The sequence below is a fragment of the Petaurus breviceps genome, unplaced genomic scaffold, assembly GCF_028583685.1.
Source record: "Petaurus breviceps papuanus isolate PSGF00001 unplaced genomic scaffold, PetGlider_PUasm1.0 90845, whole genome shotgun sequence".
In the NCBI taxonomy this organism is placed as follows: domain Eukaryota; kingdom Metazoa; phylum Chordata; class Mammalia; order Diprotodontia; family Petauridae; genus Petaurus; species Petaurus breviceps.
This window is the reverse complement of record NW_027187359.1, coordinates 12,409,392-12,431,496: the sequence shown is the minus strand read 5'-3', so window position 1 is coordinate 12,431,496 and position 22,105 is coordinate 12,409,392. Positions and strand designations below refer to the sequence as shown.

Here is a 22,105-nt window from a genome sequence, read left to right as displayed (position 1 = left end):
AGTGGCCCTCAGCAATCCTCTCAGTCTCTCTCTCTGCCTCCACGAGGGTGCTGCTTCCAAAAAGTTCTTCTGCCTCTCTCCTGTGTCTCTCCAAATCTACGTTACCAGCTCCTCCCAGTTCAGGACTTTCTTTTCACATCAACAAGTCCATCCCACAGGTGGGATTAACAAGCTCTGGGTTTTAACACAATCAATTTGAAAACCAAGCCAATACAGGGGAATCTTTAATTGCCATTACTATCACAGTCAGCTAGCCTTGCTTCAGGTGATTTAGACTTCAACAGGCAAATAGTAATGCATATAGTTAATCACAAAAGTAGACTTTATCAATTGGTTCTAACATCTCCATTAAGAAAACAAACAAAAAAAACTTTTGTTAACAGTTAAGCATAAGGGGGAATAGCAAAGCACTTCCAGAACTCAAACTAATAATCAGTCATGAAAAACATTTGATAAGAGTTTAAAAAAGAAAAAGGATTACTGGAACAGACAAGGACTCAATGAATCAATAAGGCACTGAACTGGGGATACAAGTACAAGGAAAACAATCCCTACTCATAATGAACTTACATTCTAAGGGTGGACATAACAAATATATAATAAAATATATATAGTATAAATATAAAATGTATAAGTACATATAAATAAGTTAAAGCACTAACAGTTGGAAGATGAAGAAGGGCTTCATGTGGAAGAGGGTACCTGAGATGCATCTCAAAGGAAGAAAAGGATTCTCCTTGACGCAGTAGTTGGTGTAGAATAAATGGAATGCAGGGAGTGAGGACAAGAAAGGTCAAGAGAGAAGGGCTGGACTACAGTACGTAATTTTCAATGGCAAGTAATGTTCAATGAAGTTGGAAAAACAGATTGGGGACAGATTATATATGGTTTTAAAAGAGGAGTATATATTTTATCCTACAGGCAATAGGAAGCTCCAGGGCTGGGTGAATAAGTGATTCACATGATCAAATTGGCCCTAAAGCAAAATTACTTTGGTTAACAGTCAGTAGGATAGAATTGGAGCTAGTCACTTAGTCAACAAGCATTTATTAAGCATTTACTATGTGCCAGGCAGGCAGCTAGAAGGCTCACTGGATAGCGCATCAGGCCTGGAGTTAAGAAGACCTGAGTTGAAATGTGGCCTCAGACACTAGCTGTGTGATCCTGGGCAAGTCACTTAACATCTGTTTGCCTCAATCCACTGGAGTAGGAAATAGCAAACCATTCCAGTATCCTTGCCAAAAAAAAAAGCCCATGGATGACACTAGTGTGCAACAGTCTACAGGGTCACAAAGAGTTGGACACAATTGAACAACAACATATCCCAGGCACTGTACTAAGAATTGGTAATACAAAGAAAGAAAAAATAATCCCTGTCCTTAAGGAGCTTACATTCTAATGGTGGAGAGAGACTGTAAATACCTAAGTACAAACAACATAAATACAAAGTATACTGAAAGTAATTTCAGAAGAAAGGCACTACTATTAAGAGTGGCAGAGGAAAGTTTCTTGCAGAAGTGGGATTTTAGCTGAGACCTAATGGAAGCCAGACAAGCTGGGTAGCAGAGATGAGGAAGGGAAGCATTCCAGATATTGGGGAAGCCACTGAGAATACACAGAGTCAAATTCATAAGATGCTGAGCCATCTCCTAATACATAAATGGTCACAGGATGCAAAGAGGCAAATTCTTTTCTTTTCTTTTTTTTTTGCTTTTTAGAGGGGGGAATTAGGGTTAAGTGACTTGCCCAAGGTCACACAGCTGGTAAGTGTTAAGTGTCTGAGGCCACATTTGAACTCAGGTCCTCCTGACTCCAGGGCCAGTGCTCTATTCACTGCACCACCTAGCCACCTGAAAAGAGGCAATTTTTAAAGGAATAAATTCAAGATATCAATAACCATATGAGGAAGAGAGAAAGAGGTCAAAAATCAAAGACTAAGAAGGAGTCAATTGTGGAATGGCTAAGTACAGTGTGGCCTATAAATGTAATATTACTGTGCTTTAAGAAATGATGAATTGGATCATTTCAGAGGAAACTGAGAAGACTTCTCTAACCAATGCAAAACAAAGTAAGCAGATCTAGAACAATTTATAAAATGACAACAATATCATAAAGTAGAAACAATTTTGAAAGATTCTAGAACTCTGATCAATGCAATGATAAACCATGAATCCAGAAAACGGAAGATGAAACATGTAATGGTAATGTAATTTGACCCCTTTGCACTGACATGTAAGCAGGTACTTAGCACTTAGTAACAAGCCTCTGTGAAAGAAATAGAAGGTATGAACCCCTGTTCCTGACATAAGAGGATGGGGTTGGCTGAAACAGGAAGTAGCTAATGCTGTATATATAAGAAAAGTCCCAGAGAGGCACAGTCAGAATTTCTTGGGACAAGAATCTGGTGGGAGAAGCTGTTCTGAAGAGGAGCCCAGAAGCCCAGGAACCCAGGTGACAGAGGAGCCCAGGAGAAGACTGAGGAAACATGACTGGGATGCTGAGACTTTGTTTGTGGCTTGGTTGAGCCTTGAATTCCCTGGAGCAGAAATGGTGAAGGATCTGACATGGACCAGACCCTGTGAACTTCGGCATGGAGCAAGACCTGCCCAAAGAGCTGGACAAGGAACTGGGAGCTGTCTGCTACTTAATCCAGGTGACAGTCTGGTGAATCCAGGTAGAATCTGGGACCATGGAAGGGGATCCAGGGAATCTGAGAACCAGCCCCAAGTCAAGATGAAAAGACCTCTCCTTGGGTACTGAGTAATGATGAAATTGTAGTTTACTAGTGACCTAGGGGTAGAGGGTTTGTGTATTTTCTAATGATTGTGCTTAGTGATTAATGATAGCAGAGATGAATAAGTGACTGATTGACCTAATTTAATGTGCCCCATGAGTGGAAGACTTTGACTAATGTACTTTGATATGATTGTTCTTTGTTCTAAATATTATGACCACTTTGGTGAAAACTATGGGGCCATTTTAATGATAAGCTGTTGTGAATACTATATTGTGATTTTCTGTGATTTAAGTTGTAATATTGTGAATGCTGTACCTTGATTTTTTGTGAATGTTTTGGTTGATTTGTTATTGAATAGAGTGTTCACTATACTGTATAATCAGAACCTTAAAAGCTGTTCACAGTAGCATCTTCTGAAAAGTTGTTCGTGCATAGCATTACAACATGTCACATTCTAACAGTGAAGTGATGAAATTCATGTGAGAATTTATTTTGCTTACCTTTGCAAGTTTATGAATTCTATGTTACATATAAATTTTAATATATTGACATATTACTCAGTTATTTAAATATTATGTGTTTAATAAAAATATTATTTTGAAATAATATACATTTTGTGTCATATGTTGCTTTTTGAGGTTTTGTTGATATTGCTAAATCAGGGTGGAGTATAAGTTGTTTTTTTTTTTTTTTTTAAGCAATCGGGGTTAAGTAACTTGCTCAAGGTTACACGGCCAGGTGTTTCTGGGTGGGTGCTAAGTGTTGGAGCCCGGTTTCGATCCCCAGGTCATCCTGACACTGGAGCCGCTGCTCTTGCTCGCTGTGCTACCTGGCCGCCCCGGAGTATAAGTTTTAAAAGAAAAAAAGAAAATTTTTTTAAACAGGTCATTTAACCTATATTTAAACGGAATGAATCAAGTTTCCTTTGTCATCCTAGTCAACTTCCTTTGGACACTCTGGTGTTACCAATGTCTTTCCTAAAATGTCTCTTCCAGAACTGAACACAATACTCCAGATGTAGTCTGCTGGGGATAATTGGACTACCACCTTTGTCCTGCTTTCAATGTAGCCTGAGATATCATTAGCTTTGATCTTGTAATTCACACTCACACACACACACACACACACACACACTCTCTCTCTCTCTCTCTCTCTCTCTCTCTCTCTCTGTCTGTCTCTCACTAAACCATCAAATGAACAGCTATCTAGCCATGCCTCTTCCCTTCTGGTACCTGTGAAGTTGATTGATTGTTTTGAGTCCAAGGGTAAAATTTTAAGCATTTGTTCCTATAAAACGACATCTGATTAGATTCAACTGGTCCAGCCTGCTTAGCTCTTATTGGAGGTTGTCACCCAGAATGTTACTGATCTCTACAGCTAGCTTTCTGTCATCTGCAATTGTGATAGGTATGCCATCTGTGCCTCACCTAAGTCAGAAATAATAAAAAGATTGGCACAAAATAGATAGGTTGAGACTTCCCTTCCACAATTATAACTGATTAAAAACTACTCTTTGGATCTATTCACTCAGGATCAATTGAGCAATTCCAAATCAACCTAATTTTATTACCATCTAGCCCACATCACTTCATCTTGACTACAATATGAGAAATTTTGTGAAATACTTTACATTCATTCCTTAGTAAACCTTTCAACCAAAGTCCATGCCATTCTTTTTCTCCAACCTTGTTTCTCTGAGAATGACCTATATGTCACCCTTCCAAATTTTTTAATGATTTTAGCACCTGATTCACACTCTTTATCTCTGACTCATTTCTTACTTCATCTTTAAGGTCTTTAAGATATTCATATTAATGACTACACTCCACTAACATTCTGAACATAAAATTCTTTATCCTCACATCACCAAGCAAACTGATTTTTCATGACCCTACTTCTCCACTTGATCAGATACATATCAGTATTATCATACCTTAATACTCACCATCTAAAGAAATTGTGCTTCAAATGTCCTTATTTTACAAAGTCTACACTCTATGACATCCTATTCTTAAATCTCCCTCTCTTAGCCCTAATAAAAAACTCTTGCTCTTATCATGATATCCAGTTTCTGTCCCTCTACCTACTAAAGCAGGTTTAATTCTTGCGTTAGTTCTTACTTCATCTGCCTCCTTAAACAGCACTGACACCAACCACCCACTAACCACCAGGCTAGACCCCTTTGCAAACCCTCCTACTCAATCCACTTGGCCAGCTGAGGCTTCTGCCACTCCTAACCTAGTAAACCTCATTGGGAGACTATAACCTTCCTCCATTTTCTTTTTTTTTTTTTTTTTAGCAATTGGGGTTAAGTAACTTGCTCAAGGTTACATGGCCAGTTATTTCTGGGTGTGGTACTAAGTATCTGAGCCCGGATTTGATCCAGGTCATCCCGACACTGGAGCCGGTGCTCTTACTTGCTGAGCCACCTAGCCGCCCCTAAGCAATTGGGGTTAAGTAACTTGCTCAAGGTTACACGGCCAGGTGTTTCTGGGTGGGTGCTAAGTGTCTGAGCCCGGGATTCGATCTTCCAGGTCTTCTCAACACTGGAGTCGGTGCTCTTACTCGCTGTGCTACCTGGCCGCCCCTTTCCTCCATTTTATATATTCTAATGACGAATAACAAACATCACAGGAAAAAGTCACAAAATGCACTTTACTCACTACAAGATAACTGGATATAAATACAAAGCTACTCAAAAATCATCCTGCACACTGTACTGTGTCTCATTCCTCACAGAGAATGTTCTAAAATTGTATCCTCCTTAAGACTTCAACTATATAGCAATTCCTGAAAAGGTTAAGACCATCTGACAGAGGAAGAGGTACTCCCCCCACACTCTTTGATAAGGCTACTTACTAGCTTCACCTACCCTTGAAAACATCCCTGGTGATTCTTTGAACAATAATCTGTTCTGTTACAAATCTTCCATTTTTCTCTTTCTAATGGACTCCTTTCCACATGATTATAAACATGTTCAAGAGTTACCTGTACCTCGGCAGTCATCTCACCCAGGAAGTTGCCTTTAGCACCACATTCCAGGAGCCTTCTCCTTGCAGATCCCTCCAACCCCGCTGCCTTCTCATTCTGAAAAAGATCTCTGCCTTTGGTCCCTTCTTCTGACAAGTTATTTCCTCCCCGAACTTCCATTTTAATAGTCCCTAAGCCAGCCATGCTTATTCTTCATTCCTCTGTGGGCCTAATCCTGATTCTCTGGACTTCTTCTTCCTCTCCTTCATCCTACCCCCTCAACCTTCAACAACTTCCTTTTATGTACTGTCTCCCCCCATTAGAATGTGAGCTCCTCAAGAAGATGAAGTGTTTTTCTTCTTGCTTAAATTTGAATCCCAGCACTTAGTATAGTGCCTGGTACATAGTAAGTCCTTAATAGATTATTCTTGACTTGGTATTATTACTAAAAATTTGGAACATATCACGGGGTGGTTCACTATTCAGGACCACATGTAAGTGCAGTAACTTTTTAATTTTAATTCTTTATTCACATTGCATTTCAATACATAAAGACAAAAAAAAAAAGGAGGATATTTCCATGTACATAGCACAACCTAAAAAGAGGATTTTCAGTTACACCACTGCAAAACAATGATTTGAACTGATAAGACACCTCAATCATGGCTTGAATAAAACATCTTCTTATTATAAGTGGAAGATAGAGTTCCCGATGATGAGATGAGAGTTGGAACAAGCTGAAGAGCAGACCACTGGTATATCTAATTCCATGTAATGTGATGGAATTTTTTATTATAGTCCATCACTGCTGTCAACATATTCATTGAAATTCCTCACAACTGTGGTATATTAGGGCTCTTCTCTCCTCATCATTTTTCTTCATTATCAAGTACATGCACAAATATGCTGATGATAGTATCATACAGCATTTCAAGTAAGAAGATCATAGCTCATGTGGATTTGGAAGGGACTTTAAAGTACCCTCTAGTCCAAAGCATGTATTTTATATACAAGGAAAATAAGACTTAGAAAGCTTAAAGTAAGTTGGCCACCATAACAAGAGCAATAAGAAGAGCTAGAAATCAGTCCCAAATCTTCAGACTCTAATCCAGTTCTTTCTTCACAACAGTGCTTTAATAATAATGCCACATCTGGGCTGATCATGCAATTCTATTTTAGGCTTGGTGGTTGGTTTTCTGTTACCATGGAGCATAAAATGGCCTTCACATTTTTAAAATTATGGCACTAGAGATACATTATCAACAGATTTCGTTTAGAAAAATCTGAAGAAGTTAACACATTTTTTTAGCCTTTTTTCCAGATATGCAGTGTGTTACTAAGGTCACTCATGAATGATGAATTAACATGTCATGGGTATTTCAATGAGCTCATAATCTCAAAGATGTGAATACTCCTACTACTACAGACTAAATCCATCCATGCCTATGATTAGTCAAAAAAGTAACGAAATTAATAAACTGGAAAACATAGGCCTTTTATCCATAACAATGTGCAACCCTTGTCTTTCCATTAGCAAAGTGTATCAGCAAAAATCACTTCTGCCTTCCAACTCAACTGATGAAGGAGGAAATAATACAGAAAACCTGGAGACAACTACAATAACAATTCTCTATAGAGAAGTTTCTTTATCAACTATGAAGATGGCATGTGGCCTAAGAAAGTCCTCAAAACATTAACCAAAGTTTCAGTTCACTATTAACAGGGCCATGAATGGTTTTCTTTAGATGCAAAAATCTTCAGAATGGGATTGAACAGTGGGAATATAAAGGTAAAATGAATAGAGAATAATAAAGACAGCACTGTATAGCAATTGCTGGATTTGGTACTTTCTGTTTGCTTTTCAAACTGCTTGCTTTTAAGTATTCCCCACCCCCTCCAAAAAGGACTATACTTGATAAATATCCAGTGTTGGGATGGTCCTACTTGCTGTCTGATGTAAAACAAAAGGGGTTTTCTGTGAATGGTATGATTTAGGGTACTAAAACACAGCGTACAGACTAAAGCAGCAACACTGTATAAAACAAAACAAAAGCAATTCTGAAATACACTTGACATTCAGTTTATACCTGCTGAAGACTACTTACTTTATATTACTAAAATGGATATTGAGGATTTTATCAGCCTAGATTAGGTTCTGGACACTATACAAATGTAAATGCAGAAAGCATAAAGCATAGTTGATTGATATTCTATACAATCAATTCTATACAATACAAAGATTGATAATCTATGCAAATGGTCACACAAGCAACCACTTAAAATTTGGCAAACTGTAGAACCTTTACCCTGTCACTGTTTAAAGATTTCTTTAAAGGATAATAAAAAATTATCTTCTAGTCATGATATGCTATGGAAAAAGATTCTAAAAAATACTTCTGCATTAGTAAGGGAAAATGGAAAAGGTCTTAAGATCCAAGTAGAACTTACTAACAAGTGAAACTATGATGTGGGAATATTACTATATATTTGCCATTCGTGCATTATTTATTTTAACAAAATATGTAAACAACTTACCAAAACCAGGAACACTTTTGAGACTGGATTTGAGGCAGATTTTCTCTAGTCTGAGGTAGCTATATCGCAGCAGGCAATTCCACAGAAACATCCAATCCATTCTTGTCCGGTGGTTCATAATAATAACACTTCTTTCCCCAGGAACAAAGGCATCGCCTGTTATAATCACTTTTACACAAAATATGGTCTCCAGCAATGCCTAAGAAAAACAATTCAAAATTATGATGTCATGCCAAAAAGAATCACAAATAAACAGGGCAGCTTTGAAAGTTTTGTGTTGAACTTTTTATATTATTTTTAAAAAGCAAGTTATACATAATAAAGATTCAGTTTCATATACAACCCTTTTCTGTTTTACAGCATATATGGAAATGCTAATTATATTTAGTGTTTTTCAAGCTCAGAATAAAAAAAGGAAATGTAGGTGATACAAAAACTAAAAAAATCTCAATATCTGTTAATATAATAAAACAATAACTCCTTAAGGACAGATCAGAAGCAGGTATTTATCTTCATAACTTACATAACATTATAGACAACTTAAATCTAATGAGGATAGACAGCTTCCTCTAAGACAAAAAAATATTTAATGGATAGGACTGAGAATTAGAATACATTCATCCCAGCCCCTTGCAATAGCTATCATCTTGTTCAAGCTACTTAACTTTAACTTATAATCTTAATTTCCTCTACTGAATGTTTTGGGCTAATTGCCTACTAGCTATGACACAACATAAGGAAGGCATTATGAACTTCCAAGTATTGGGCTCATAAGATCATTAGCATGGGCTCATAAAATCATAACATATAGCTGGAAGGGAACCTCAGAAATCATATAGTCCAACTGCTTCATTTTACAGAGGAGAAAAATGAGGCCTAAAAACATAAGATGACTTGTTCAAGGTCACACAAACAGGGCCAAAATCAAGATGGAAACTCAAGTTCTGAAACCAGAAATTCAGTACTATGTTCATGATTAGAAGTTAAATTCACAAATATTTAAAAACTTGTTTTAACTATTAGTTTTTGGCTCTTTTACAAAACCTAATAAAATTTCTTAACATGCATAAAAGCAAGTTGTTTTACCAAGTTATTAAGGATTCTATCAGGCAAGGGAACTGACCAATGTCAAAAAAATAAATAAATAAAGGTAGTAGAGTGAAAGCAAGGAGAAGGATCATTTGTGGCTGACATTATTTTCCAAGTACTGAGAGTACCAAATCAAAATATCAATCAACAAAATAAGAATGAGTGTCTGTGTATCTTTCTTACACACAGATTTGGTGGTATTACTACTTAGATCTGGCGATATCACTCCTCTGCTCAAAAATCATCAGCGGCTGCCAAGTGCCCACCAAATAAAGTTCATGCTCATTTGCTAGCACTCAAGGACCACAAGAGTCTGCTACTACCCTGCCTTTCCAGTATTACTTGATATTATCTCTCCCCTTCCCCCTCCAACACACATAAGCTTTTTAGTCAAACTGCACAAATCTCTGATCACTGAACATGCTCTCTAGTCTCCATAACTTCACCAACCAGTTCTATAACTCAGCAATGTCTATAATGTCTGTTATTCACCTAATGAATGCCTAACCAACTCATAAGAATGCCTTTCTTCTCTCCTAGATTATTTTCCATATCCTTCCACATTATCATAAGAGAGTCCTCATTTAAAATGAAGACAGATATGGGAGATTAAAACAAAGTATTACTACACTCTTCCACATGACTGACTGTCAAATATATTCCCCCACACTTAGCCATACTAAACATCAATTTCTTTCAAATGTTTCTCAGATCAATCAATAAGCATTTATTCACCACCTGTTATGTACCAGGCACTGGGCTAAGCTAAGCAATAGGGACACAAGTACAAAGTATAAAATGATTCTTATTCAAATTTACATACTCGGGATAGAATGACAAGCCAGTCCTTACCTTTCCTGTAACCAACCTATAGGAGTAGAGTCCATTGTTTCTCAAATGTATTACCCTTATAAATTTCATATAGGACCTGAAAAGCTAGATGAACCTCACCTCATAATTAGGTACCTAATTTCACCAAGTCTACTTGGATGTTCTGAAGAAAGCACAGTAAAGGGCTTTAAGATTATAAGCCTCTAATTTTCATGCCTAGTTTTCAGGTATACAGTTCATATGACATTTCTGATATACAGGAATATAATGATCTATTTCTTAGAAAAACTTTTTTAGGGGCAGCTAGGTGGCACAGTGAATAGATCCCTGGCCCTGGAGTCAGGAGGACCTGAGTTCAAATCCTGCCTCAGACCCTTAACACTTAGTAGCTGTGTGACCTTGGGTAAGTCACTTAACCCCAACTGCCCTGCCTTCCCCCCCTCCAAAAAGGCCAAAAAAAAAATTTAATTTATGCCTTCTGTCCCTATATTACAAGAAACTACTATCTCTACTACTAATGGAAATATAATCAAATAATCAAAATAAAACTAATCAGAAAAATAATAAATAAAATAATCAAATAAAACCAACTAACAAAGGGATTTCTTGAGATAGTAAATCCAACACTGCACCTGTTATTATCCCATCTCTACTCCACCCAAGAAGTGGGAGGTGGCACCTTAGTATTTGTTCAACAGGAGAAAAATGTCATGACAATCAGGGTCCATCTGCCTATTAGTGACATTCTGATCTGTACTATTATAATCATTTTGTGTAATTCTGCCTACTTTACTTTAACTTGATCCCTAGTCTTCTCTGAACATCCCATGTTTCTCTGAATTTCTCATATTCAAATTTATTATGGCTCAATAATATTCCATTACAATTATACAACCTACAATTTGTTTAACCATTCCCCCTCAGTGACTACTTACTTTGTTTCCAGGTTTTTGCTGCCATAAAAAAAATTGTTTATGAATATTTTAGTATATAAAAAGTATTATTTTTGACCACCTTGCAGTATATGTGTACTATAGTGGGATTGCTGGGACAAAGAATATAAACAGTTTAGTGAATTTGCTCACAAAATCTCAAACTATTTTCCAGAAGGTTTAAAACAACTCATAGCTCCTGAAAGTGTATACTGGTTTATTTTCCCATAGCCCCCACCAATGCATACTATTCTCATGATCTTTAAGATAATTTACTGTTTCTAAGATTTACTCTTTGACCTACTCATTACTCATTATTCAGGAAGTTATTTAGTCTCCAGTTACATATACATATACATATCTTTGGCTTGAATTTCCTTTACTGAATATAGTTTTCATTGAATTATGGCTTGAAACAAATAATAAAACAAAAACTACCAGACTGCTTGGCCTACCAGATTTGTCTACTATTTCCCAGAGCCCTGAAGGCCAGGCCAATTTTAACATAATAGAAATTCTAAAGACAGCTCCAAGCATATTTTAAATGATGCCACAGGAATGGAACAGGCCACATGAGCTAGTGTGGCTGTTAATTCTTCCAACGTCACAGGAAAAAAACCAATACAAGAAGGTTATAGAACTCTTTCATCAGCACAGATTTATACTTCACATTCACCACTGTTAATACCAGGCAGGACAACTTCTATTCAATATCATGTACAGACCCTATGAGGTCAGAATAACAAAAACATCTTACAGTGAAAGACATTTCTATAAAGAGATGTAGAATCTAAATAACTTACATTACAAAAGATCGGATGGGGGCAGTTCTTAAAGGACTAGAAAAAATTTACTGTTTTCTTATTCATTTGACTTACAGCTTCATATGATCATAGATTTAGAGCTGGAAGGGAACTAAGAGGTCCATGATTCTAACCTCTTCATTTTCAGATGAAGAAACTAAGGTACATAGAGAGTTTAAGTGATCTCTCAATCACAGAGGTAGTGTCAGGATAGAAGAGTTCATTAGTTCAGAAAGAATTCACACAGGATTTGTTTCTTTAGCTTAACACAAAAACTCAATGGGATAGAAATCTTTAACCTACCAAACCACCTTCTGGAGTGGAGTCTTCTGAGTCTCCTGCTGAGCCAGTAGGGATTCAATCTAATCAAACACTATCTAAGGAGACTTTATCATTTTATCATATAATTATAATATAATTTTCTCATTCTGTTTATTTCATAGTGAAGCATAAAGGCATATGTTTCATTTCTTGACACCTTTAACTGTACCCACTGTGTACTTTCTATGTCCAAAAAGAGCAGAGAAAAAAACAGCATGGTTGCAATACACAGCATACCTACAGCCAGGATTTTCACATATGTTTTTAAGACACGGTCTACAGAAACATATTATGTGCAATTGGGACTCAATTGGTCATAAGAAGGGGGCTGACATGATCAGGCCTGTACGTTAGGAAAACCACTTTAGTAGCTAATGGAAGATGGACTAGAGTAGGAGAGACTTGAGACAGGCAGATCTACCAGCCAAGCTACTGGAATAATCAAGGCATGAGGTAGTGAGGGGCTGCACAAGAGCGGTGGTAGTATCAGAGGAGAAAAGTGGGTACATGAGAGATGTTGCAAAGATAAAATCAACAAGCCTTGGCACAGATTGGCTAGAAGGGGTAGGAGACAGTGAGGAGTCTAAGATGACACCTAGGTTGTAGGCCTAAGGGAGAGGGAAGAGGGTTTTGCCCTCTATAGTAAGAAGGTAAATAAAGTATTTAAAGGGAAAGATAAGAGTTCTGTTTTGGACAGGTTAAGCTTAAAATGTCTACTGGAAATCCTGTTTGAGATGTCTGAAAGGCAACAGGAGATACAAAATTGGAGATCAACAGAGAGCCTGGGGCAGGATAAGTAGATATGAGAATCATCAGCATAATGATAATAATTAAATCCTATTTAATAATTAAATTAAATTAAAGCTGATGAGATCACCAAGCAAAAAGCAGAATAGAGGGAGAAGAGGGCCCAGGACAGAACTCTCAAGGACACCCATGGTTAAAGGGTAGGGATTGGATCTGAATCCAGCAAAGGAGACAGAAAAGGAGTGGTCAGATTAAGAGGAGGGAAATCAGAAGAGATCGGTGTTCTGAAAAGCTAGATAGAAGAAAATATCAACAAAAGGTGAACACAATTTCAAAGACTACAGAGAGGTCAAAGGAAATAAGAACTGAAGAAAGGCTAATGTATTTGGCAACTAAGAGATCACTGTTAACTTTGGGAAAGAGCAGTTTTGGTGGAATGATAAGGTCAGAAACCAGATTACAAGAGATAGAGAAAAGAGTAAGAAGAGAAAGTGGAAGTCCCTATTATAGATGGCCTTTTCAAGGAGTTTTGCTACAAATGATAGAAGAGATAAAGGATGAAAGTTAGCTGGAAGGGAAGGATCAATTGAAGGGGTTATTTTTTTAAGGATGGAGGAGAGATAGGCATATTTATAGACAGTAGAAAATAAATCAGTAGACAGGGAGAGACTGAAAATAAGTGATGGGGCAGCTATGTTCAGCTATATGGGGCACTGGTTCAGTGAGTTCAAATCAGGTCTCAGACACCTGACACTTACTAGCTGGGTGACCTTGGGCAAGTCACTTAAGCCCAACTGCCTTGCCTTCCTCCCTCAAAAAAGAAAAAGAAGTGACAAAGTAGAGCTGACAGAAGTGGCAAGCAATCTGATAGAATAAGACCAAATGGGATCACTTAAACAGGTAGAGTGATTAGCTTTGGTTAAGAAGTTACTTCATTACATGAGAGAGAGACAAAGGAGGAGAAAATAGCAGAAAACATCTGAGTGATAGGAGATGTGGAAGAGGGGGAGGAGAGGGAGTTCACAGAAAGTGGCCTCATTTTTTTCATAAAATATGAGGCAAAGATCTCGGCTGAGGGGGGTGGAGCCAAGATGGCTGAATAGAAACAGGACTTCAATGAGGTTCCCCCTTCCACCTCCTCCAATTCCTGTAAAAAAAAAATACTGCAAACAAATTTTGGAGCACAGAACCCACAAAATGATAGAGAGAAGCTAACTTCCCGCTGAAGACACCCCGGAAGGCCAGCATGGAGCGCTGGGAGCCCAGCACAGCCTCTCCCCTGCACAGCGCCACCCCCTCCCCCATGAGTCAGAGGTTTTAGCCTCAGGGCAGCCAAAACCAGGAGGGACTTCAGATCACCAGCAGCTGTGGTGATCTCCAGATTTATCAACCTGTAGATGCTAAGGACAAAGTGAGTGGTCAGTGCAGTGTGGTCTTTGGGAACTGGGAGTCTGGGAGTGCAGTCCAGCCGTCATCCTCTAGAGGGAGAAGCATCTGAGGTGTGGCAGCCCAGCAGCTGCCACCACATGGCTGCTTCAGAGCTCCTGGCCTGCAGATTTTAGGGAGACTAGCAATCAGGCTAAGGGGCAATCACTCTTGCTTTAACCTGCTTGGTTCTGGATCACTGTCTAGGGTGGAGGTCCTGGGGTGTGTGACCAGTTTGCCAGAGTGTGTGGAGGCTTCAGAGAGGGCACCCAAATAATAGCTCCTGCTTCTGATAAAACCCAGCAATTTGGAACAAAGCTCCCATCTTTGGTAGCAGAGTTCTACTGTGGCAAAAACCTCAAAAGTCAAGTAATTGAGTGGCAACATGAACAAGTAAAGGAAGCAAAGCAAACACAGCAATTTGACTTTACACTCCTATTTGGGGGACAAAAAGGATCAAAGCATGGGACAGGAGGAAGACAGCAAAGTCAGAACTCCTGCACCAAAAGCTTCCAAGAAAAATATGGTTTCAGGTCACAGAGGAGCTTGAGAAGGATTTTGAAAACCAAATAAGAGAAGTGGAGGAAAAATTGGGAAGAGAAATGAGAACAATGCAAGAAAATTATGAAATGGGAGTCAACAACCTGACTGAAGAAAATAACACCTTAAAAAACAGACGAACTCAAATGGCAAAAGAGGCTCAAAAAGGCAATGAGGAGAAGAATGCCTTAAAAAGCCGAATTTGCCAAATGGAAAAAGAATCTCAAAAGTTCACTGAAGAGAATCATTCCTTCAGAATTAGAATGGAGCAAATGGAAGCTAGTGACTATGAGAAATCAAGATACTATTAAACAGATTCAGACAAATGAAAAAATAGAAGGCAATGTAAAATATCTCATTGGAAAAACCACTGATCTGGAAAATAGATCCAGGAGAGGTAATTTAAAAATTATTGGACTACCTGAAAGCCATGATCAAAAAAAGAACCTAGAAATCATCCTTCAAGAAATTATCAAGCAAAACTGCCCTGATGTTTTAGAACCAGAGGGCAAAATAGAGGTTGAAAGAATCCACCGATCACCTCCTGAAAAAGATCCCAAAAAGAAAACTCCTAGAAATATTACAGCCAGGTTCCAAAATTTCCAGATCAAGGAGAAAATATTATAAGCAGCCAGGAAGAAACAATTTAAATACTATGGAAACACAATCAGGATAACACAGGACCTGGTATCTTCTACATTGAGGAATAGAAGGGCTTGGAATATAATATTCCAGAGGTCAAAGGAGCTGGGATAAAAACCAAGAATCACCTACTCAGCAAAACTGAGTATCATGTTGTGATAGTAATGGCAATTAAAGATTCCCCTGTATTGGCTTGGTTTTCAAATTGATTGTGTTAAAACCCAGAGCTTGTTAATCCCACCTGTGGGATGGACTTGTTCATGTGAAAAGAAAGTCCTGAACTGGGAAGAGCTGGTGAAGAAGATTTGGAGAGACAAGAGAGAGGCAGAAGAACTTTTTTGGAAGCAGCACCTCGTGGAGGCTGAGAGAGAGACTGAGAGAATTGCTGTTTTGCCAGTTTGAATCGCCCTGGACTTTTGAGACCTGCCCCCCAGAGCTGCCAAGGACTGAGGAGACATGGCTGTTTTGCCGGTACTTTGTCTGTCTGTTTTGATGTTGTTTTGCCAGATTTGTCCACTGGTGAAAGACAGTCCTGTTGTTGAAGAAGTCCTGGAACCTGGCTTTTGGTTAAGAAGCCCTGAGACTGTCCAGCAGACAGAGAGTGAATACTGTCCACTGGTGAAGGACAGTGCTGTTGTTGCAGGGGTCTGGAGACTGTCCTGCAGACAGAATGAATACTGTCCACTGGTGAAGGACAGTGCTGTTGTTGCAGGGGTCTGGGAACCTTTGTTGGTTCAGAAGCCCTGAAGAAGGATTTTCTTGTTGTATGTTTACAGAAATCCTGGGAGAGGGCTTTGCTAATGTTTTCAGGGGTTCTAGGACTGTTCTACAGACAGAGGATGAATTAATGAGGGGACTGGCAATGTATCTTGTGGCCTTGCTAAGCCTTGTCTCCCCAGGAATTAAGATTGCTGAGAACTTGCCTCCTGTCAAGATGAAGAAAAGACCTCCATTTGGGTATTAAGTGCTGTGCTTAAATTTGATGTAACTCTGGGGTAGATTCAATTGTGATCCAGGGTTGGGGAGTTTTTGACCTTTTTGTGCTTTGTGATGGACCAAATGAAGGTACAGCCTAGGGGTGGAGAAGTATTTAGAACAGAGACTTTGTAATTGATTGAATGATTGGAAGGTCCTGGGGTGGGGTAGTACTTGGAGATTATTTAATCACACTTAGTAAATGCTGTATTTTGAATGATGTCATGTTTTGATCTTCTCTGTTCTTGGTTTTTTGTCATTGAATAAAATGGAGAGCGCCTATGCTGGTATTTTGAACCTTGGGAAGTTGCCTTTCCTTGGCATTACATTACACATGTTCAGGGGAAAATATGGTCATTCGGTGGAAGAGAGACTTTCAAGCATTCATGATGAAAAAACCAGAGTTGAATTGAAAATCTGACATTCAGATACAAGAAGCAAGAGAGGCATGAGAAGGTAAACAGGGAAAAGAAATCATAAGGAATTTATCAAAGTTGAACTATTTACATTCCTACATGGAAAAAATGATAATTGTAACTTATGAAACTTTTCTCAGTATGAGAATAGTTGAAGGGAATAGAAATGTGTACACACACATACATATACACATATATATATGCACATATGTATAAATACATATGTCTATATAGGCATATGAATACATATGTGAGTATGTGTATATATGTGTACAGGTATACATAGACAGAGGGCAAAGGACCAATTGAATAGGAAGGGATGATAGTTAAAAGGTGAAATTAAGAGGTGAGAGGAATATGAGAGGAGATGGGAAGAGACATAATGGGTAAATTATCTCATATAGAAGAGGCAAGGGAAAATTGTTACAATGGAGGGGAAGAACAAGAAGGCAAAAGAGAATGAGTCAACCTTACTCTCATTGAATTTGGCTTAGGGAGAGAATGACATACACACTAAATAGGGTATCTCACCCTACAGGAGAATAGGGGGGAAGGGGATGATGGAAGGGAGGGCAGGCTGGGTGGGAGGGAAGTTGGAAGCACACACTTTTGAAAAGGGACAGGATCAAAGTAGAGAATAGAACAAGTGGGGGGTGGGATAGGATGGAGGGAAATATAGTCAATCTTTCAAAATATATCCACCATGGAAATGTTTTGCATAGCTACACATGTACAACCTATATTGAATTGCTCATCTTCCCAGTAAGGGTGGGTGACGAGGGAGGAAGGGAAAGAATCTGAAAATCAAAGTTTTAAAATCAAATGTTTAAATATATTATTATTATTATTATTTTACATGCAACTGGGAAGTAAGATATATAGGCTCTGGAGCATAGAGATCCACCGTGACCTACTGGAAAGTCGGAGGGGAATGGGGGAAGATATAGGAGACAGCAGATTGAAGGAGGGGATATTCAGTGGGATCACTGTTTTGGGGTGGTGGATAGGGGGAAAATGGGGAATAAATTTGTAACTCAAAATCTTGTGGAAATAAATGATGTAAAAATAAACATAAAATTTAATTCAAAAAAAATATCTCAGCTGAGAGGTTGAGGGGTGGAGGAACCATGGAAGGTTTGAGGAGGAATGAAAAGATCTGGAACAACCACTGTGGAGAGTAGGATAGGAAATTAATTAGAATAAAATTGCATAGCAATAGAGAGGGCCCAGTTGAGATTATGTCACGTAAATTTGTCATGGATCAGGTCACAATGGTTACATGATTTTCTCTACCTTCATTCAGCAGCATCTGTGGAGGAAAGAAGGCAGGGAATGATGCAAGAAACTGGGGCAAAGTCCCAGTAGAAAATAAGAAGTTCATAAGATAGGCATCCATCATCAGGATATTCTACAAGTATGACTCAGTAGATGGATGGAGTACAGCACCTGTACTCCAGGTAAGTGGTAACTGGTAAGAGGTCATCTAGGTAGACGGTTTGACAGCAGGTCATTAAGAACTAGTCACAGGAACTCAAACACAGGTATTTGGTCTTTAAGAAGACTGGAGGAGCCAATTGGCATAGTGGATAGAACACTGACCCTGGAGTCAGGAGAACTTGAGCTCAATTCTGGCCTCAGACACTTACTAGCTGTGACCCTGGGCAAGTCATTTAATTCTGATTTGTCTCAAAAAAAAAAAAAAGATTGGGGAAGAGAGTGAAGGAAGTCACCTCTGAAATGGTCATGCCAGACTATCCTTTTATTTCTTTTAAGAACAGTATTACTAAACTGAAAGATCAGGAGAATGCTGCAGAAATTATGTCAATGAAGCATTTAACAAAAGAACCTGAAACTATTCTTGCAGGAAAGATAGAAAAAGGAGGGCATTAATAAAATTAGATGGATTTGAAACTGGTTGAATGGCTGGGAGTCAAAGAGTAGTGGCTAAGGGTTCCCTGGCAAGAGGTCACCAATAAAACACTACAGGCATCTGTGTTTGGTTCTGGTTTAAATTTTTATCAGCAATTTAGATAAAAACATAAATTACATTCCTCTCTAGGCTGCACTCCTAACTTCCTCTACTATGCTACAGTTCTTAACCCAGAAGCTCACTCAACCCTGGAATTCACACACTGAAAGTACCCTCAAGTCCGTGTCCCTTCTGAATGAACTGCTCCTCCCACTTCAGGTGGGCATCTAAGTCAATTAAGCTCATTCTGGGTATTTTTGTCTCTTCATTTGCCACCCTCCTGCTCTTCCCCCAACTCCAGCTTTTCAGCTTCCTTTTATAATATGCTGTCTTCCCCCTTTTGAATGTAAGCTCCTTGAGGTCAAAAAAGAAAACTTTTATTTATTCCCAGCACCTAGAATATTGTCTGGCACATAGTAAATATTTAATAAATGCACGTGTTTATTATCACAAATGAAACCAGACAGTAAATATAAGAAAATTGCACCTAACTGGAATGGTGGTACATAGGTCTTCTTAGAAAGGCAAATAAAGGCATATTTGACTTGTGCCAAAGCATAGTTGATTTATCATGTGTCCAAAGGCAATGAGAAATACAATTTCATGGGATGCTTAATCATATCACATTGCAATGCTGATGAATGACACAAATGATGATGATGAAAAAGATTACCATGAAGATAACTGCAGCTTATGTACAAACATGTAGTAGAAGACATAAGAAGGCTGAGACATTCTGTGAAGAAGCCAACAAGACCTTCGAAATTTAAACTATATTTTCACACTCTGCCTCTTGGAATCCCTAGTCATTCTCAGAGCACAGCTCACACACCTAATCCTACATGAAGCCTTTCCTGATCTCCACCACTGCTTGTATCACCCCTAAAAATTATCTTGCATTTATTTCATGTATATTTCACATAGTTGCATGTTAAACCTCCTATAGAATGTAAACTCCTTCAAAGTGATGAATGTTTTATTTTTGTTGCTGTTGTAACTAACCCCAGAGCCTAGCAAAATGCTTGTCAAATAACAGACTCTTAATATGTGCTTACTGAATGATAGATAGATATTCAGTGACTTCAATATAAACATAAGGGTATGTGGAGGATGGCAAAAAATATTCTGGAAAACATAGCAGAGGAGTAAGAAATGAAAAGGGGTAAAAGCTTGTGCAAGTTATGGTTGTTGTCTTCAAGTATAAAGGGATGTCTTTAAGAAGAGGTTCTTGCAAGGTCATTGGCCACACTGTGGATGATGTCTAGTACAAAGTTCCAAAGGATGAAGGATTTCCCCATGGATGACAAGGGCTCCCAGATGGTCCTACCTGAGGATGATATTGTACTGATTGCATCAAGTCCTGAAATACTGCAGTCTCCTAAAGGAGATCTATCATCATTCAAAAGAGTTCTGCCCAACTAACATATCAGAGTTACTATTACATACTGTTACATAATCCAACTAACTTAATCTAACATTTACACTCTGATACACAGTTAAGTGGACAACTGCCTATCTAATAGATAGTTATTCACTCTATACAGAGAGGGAAATGAATGGCATAGTAAACAAAGCACTAAGCCTGGACAGGAAGACCTGAGTTCAAATCCAGCCTCTGATACTTACTATTTATGTGACTGGGCAAGTCATTTAACCTGTGTTTGCTTCAGTTTCCTAAACTGTAAAATGGGAGTAATAATAGCACCCACTCCTTAGGGTTATTGTGAGATTCAAATGAGAGAATATTTGTAAAGTGCTTAGCACAATGTCTGGCAAAAGTAGGTACCATAGGAGCGGCTAGGTGGCGCAGTGAATAGAGCATTGGCCCTGGAGTCAGGAGGACCTCAGTTCAAATCCAGCCTCAGACACTTAACACTTACTAGCCATATGACCTTGGGCAAGTCACTTAACCCCAAATGCCCTGCCCTCCCCTCTCCAAAAAGCAAAAAAAAAAAAGTAGGTGCCATATAAATGCTATCATTAACTGATAAAACTAATCTATCAACATACTCTAGAGCCACAGTGTACTGTTTAACAGTCACTCCAGATAGATAATGAACTGAGTCCCAAATTAAATAGAAGGAAAACAAGCTGAGTTGCTTTTAAGAAAAGTGCTTTTTTAATAACCCTAAACTTTTCAAAGACAAAGGTCCACCTTTTAAACAGCAATATTCTCCTGGTAATATTTAAACAGTAATATTCTCCTGGTATAGCCTTAAGTCCTAGAATACAAGTCTTCAAAGATCTGAAGTTGAGGGTCACCCCAAAAGGAGAGTGGGAAAAACATGATGGATATGAATAAATATTCAACAAAGAAATGTAGAGGAAAAGTGGGATAACGGAGGGCACCAAAGAGATATATGACAGAAGGTGAGAATGACAGAAAGTCAACAGATAAAGACAGATGTAGCTCTGAACCATGTATTATCTCTGGGAGTGTTCACCAATCCTTCTCATAGTTTATCATAGGATTTAGAACTAGAATGGACACAAAGATCTCCTTCTCTTTGCATATAAAGTCCCGAGGTTCCATGACTTGCCCAATAGTACACACAGGCTTTAATAAGAAGTAGATCTTATTAGATGTATATTCCAGATGTTCAAATTTAAAATCTCATATTCTTTCCATTATACTCTTTTGCTACATCTGGGATCTACTATGGCAACATGATTCATCCTTTTGCTCATTCGGAGATAAGGTAGGCTACCTGCTACCTAAACGTAGCTGCTACCCTAAAAGGACTCTGCAGTCCAGACTCCAGGCTTCCCACATCAAGATGATATCATTGAACCCATTTAAACTGTCTTTAGCTGATTCCAAGAGAGAATTCTGGGTGTTTTTGAAGAAGCAATCACTCTGGTTAAGTACTGGAAGTAAGGACTTGTAATGGGAATGCAAATTTGGAAGATCTTCCCTGCCCCTAGGCTAAAGTGCACCTGAAGCCTGGGGAGGGAGGCTTGTTTTTCAGTAGATACTTTTTGATTGGCCAGTGGGTCAATAAGGTTGTTACATTCTCTGAGCCAGGAGAAGGCTATATAAGCCCTGATGTGAGGCTTTGTTTTGGGGGCTCACTTTGAGAAGTGTTCTGTGATTTGATCTGTATTCTGGGAAGCCGTTGTCCAGGGCGCCCTGGCTTTGAAAAACCCAGATGTGGAAACCCAGATGTTGACTG

At 38.5% G+C, this 22,105-nt stretch overlaps 1 protein-coding gene across 2 annotated transcripts in view; it reads right to left on the bottom strand.

Moving 5' to 3' along the window:
* Positions 1 to 22,105, bottom strand: part of LCLAT1 (lysocardiolipin acyltransferase 1) — a 156,627-nt gene that overhangs the window by 90,824 nt on the left and 43,698 nt on the right. For both annotated transcript variants that reach the window (XM_069072141.1, XM_069072140.1), the window contains one exon: positions 8,243 to 8,441. In XM_069072141.1, coding sequence (XP_068928242.1) covers positions 8,243 to 8,441 — 199 coding nt within the window. The remainder of the gene's footprint in view (positions 1 to 8,242; positions 8,442 to 22,105) is intronic.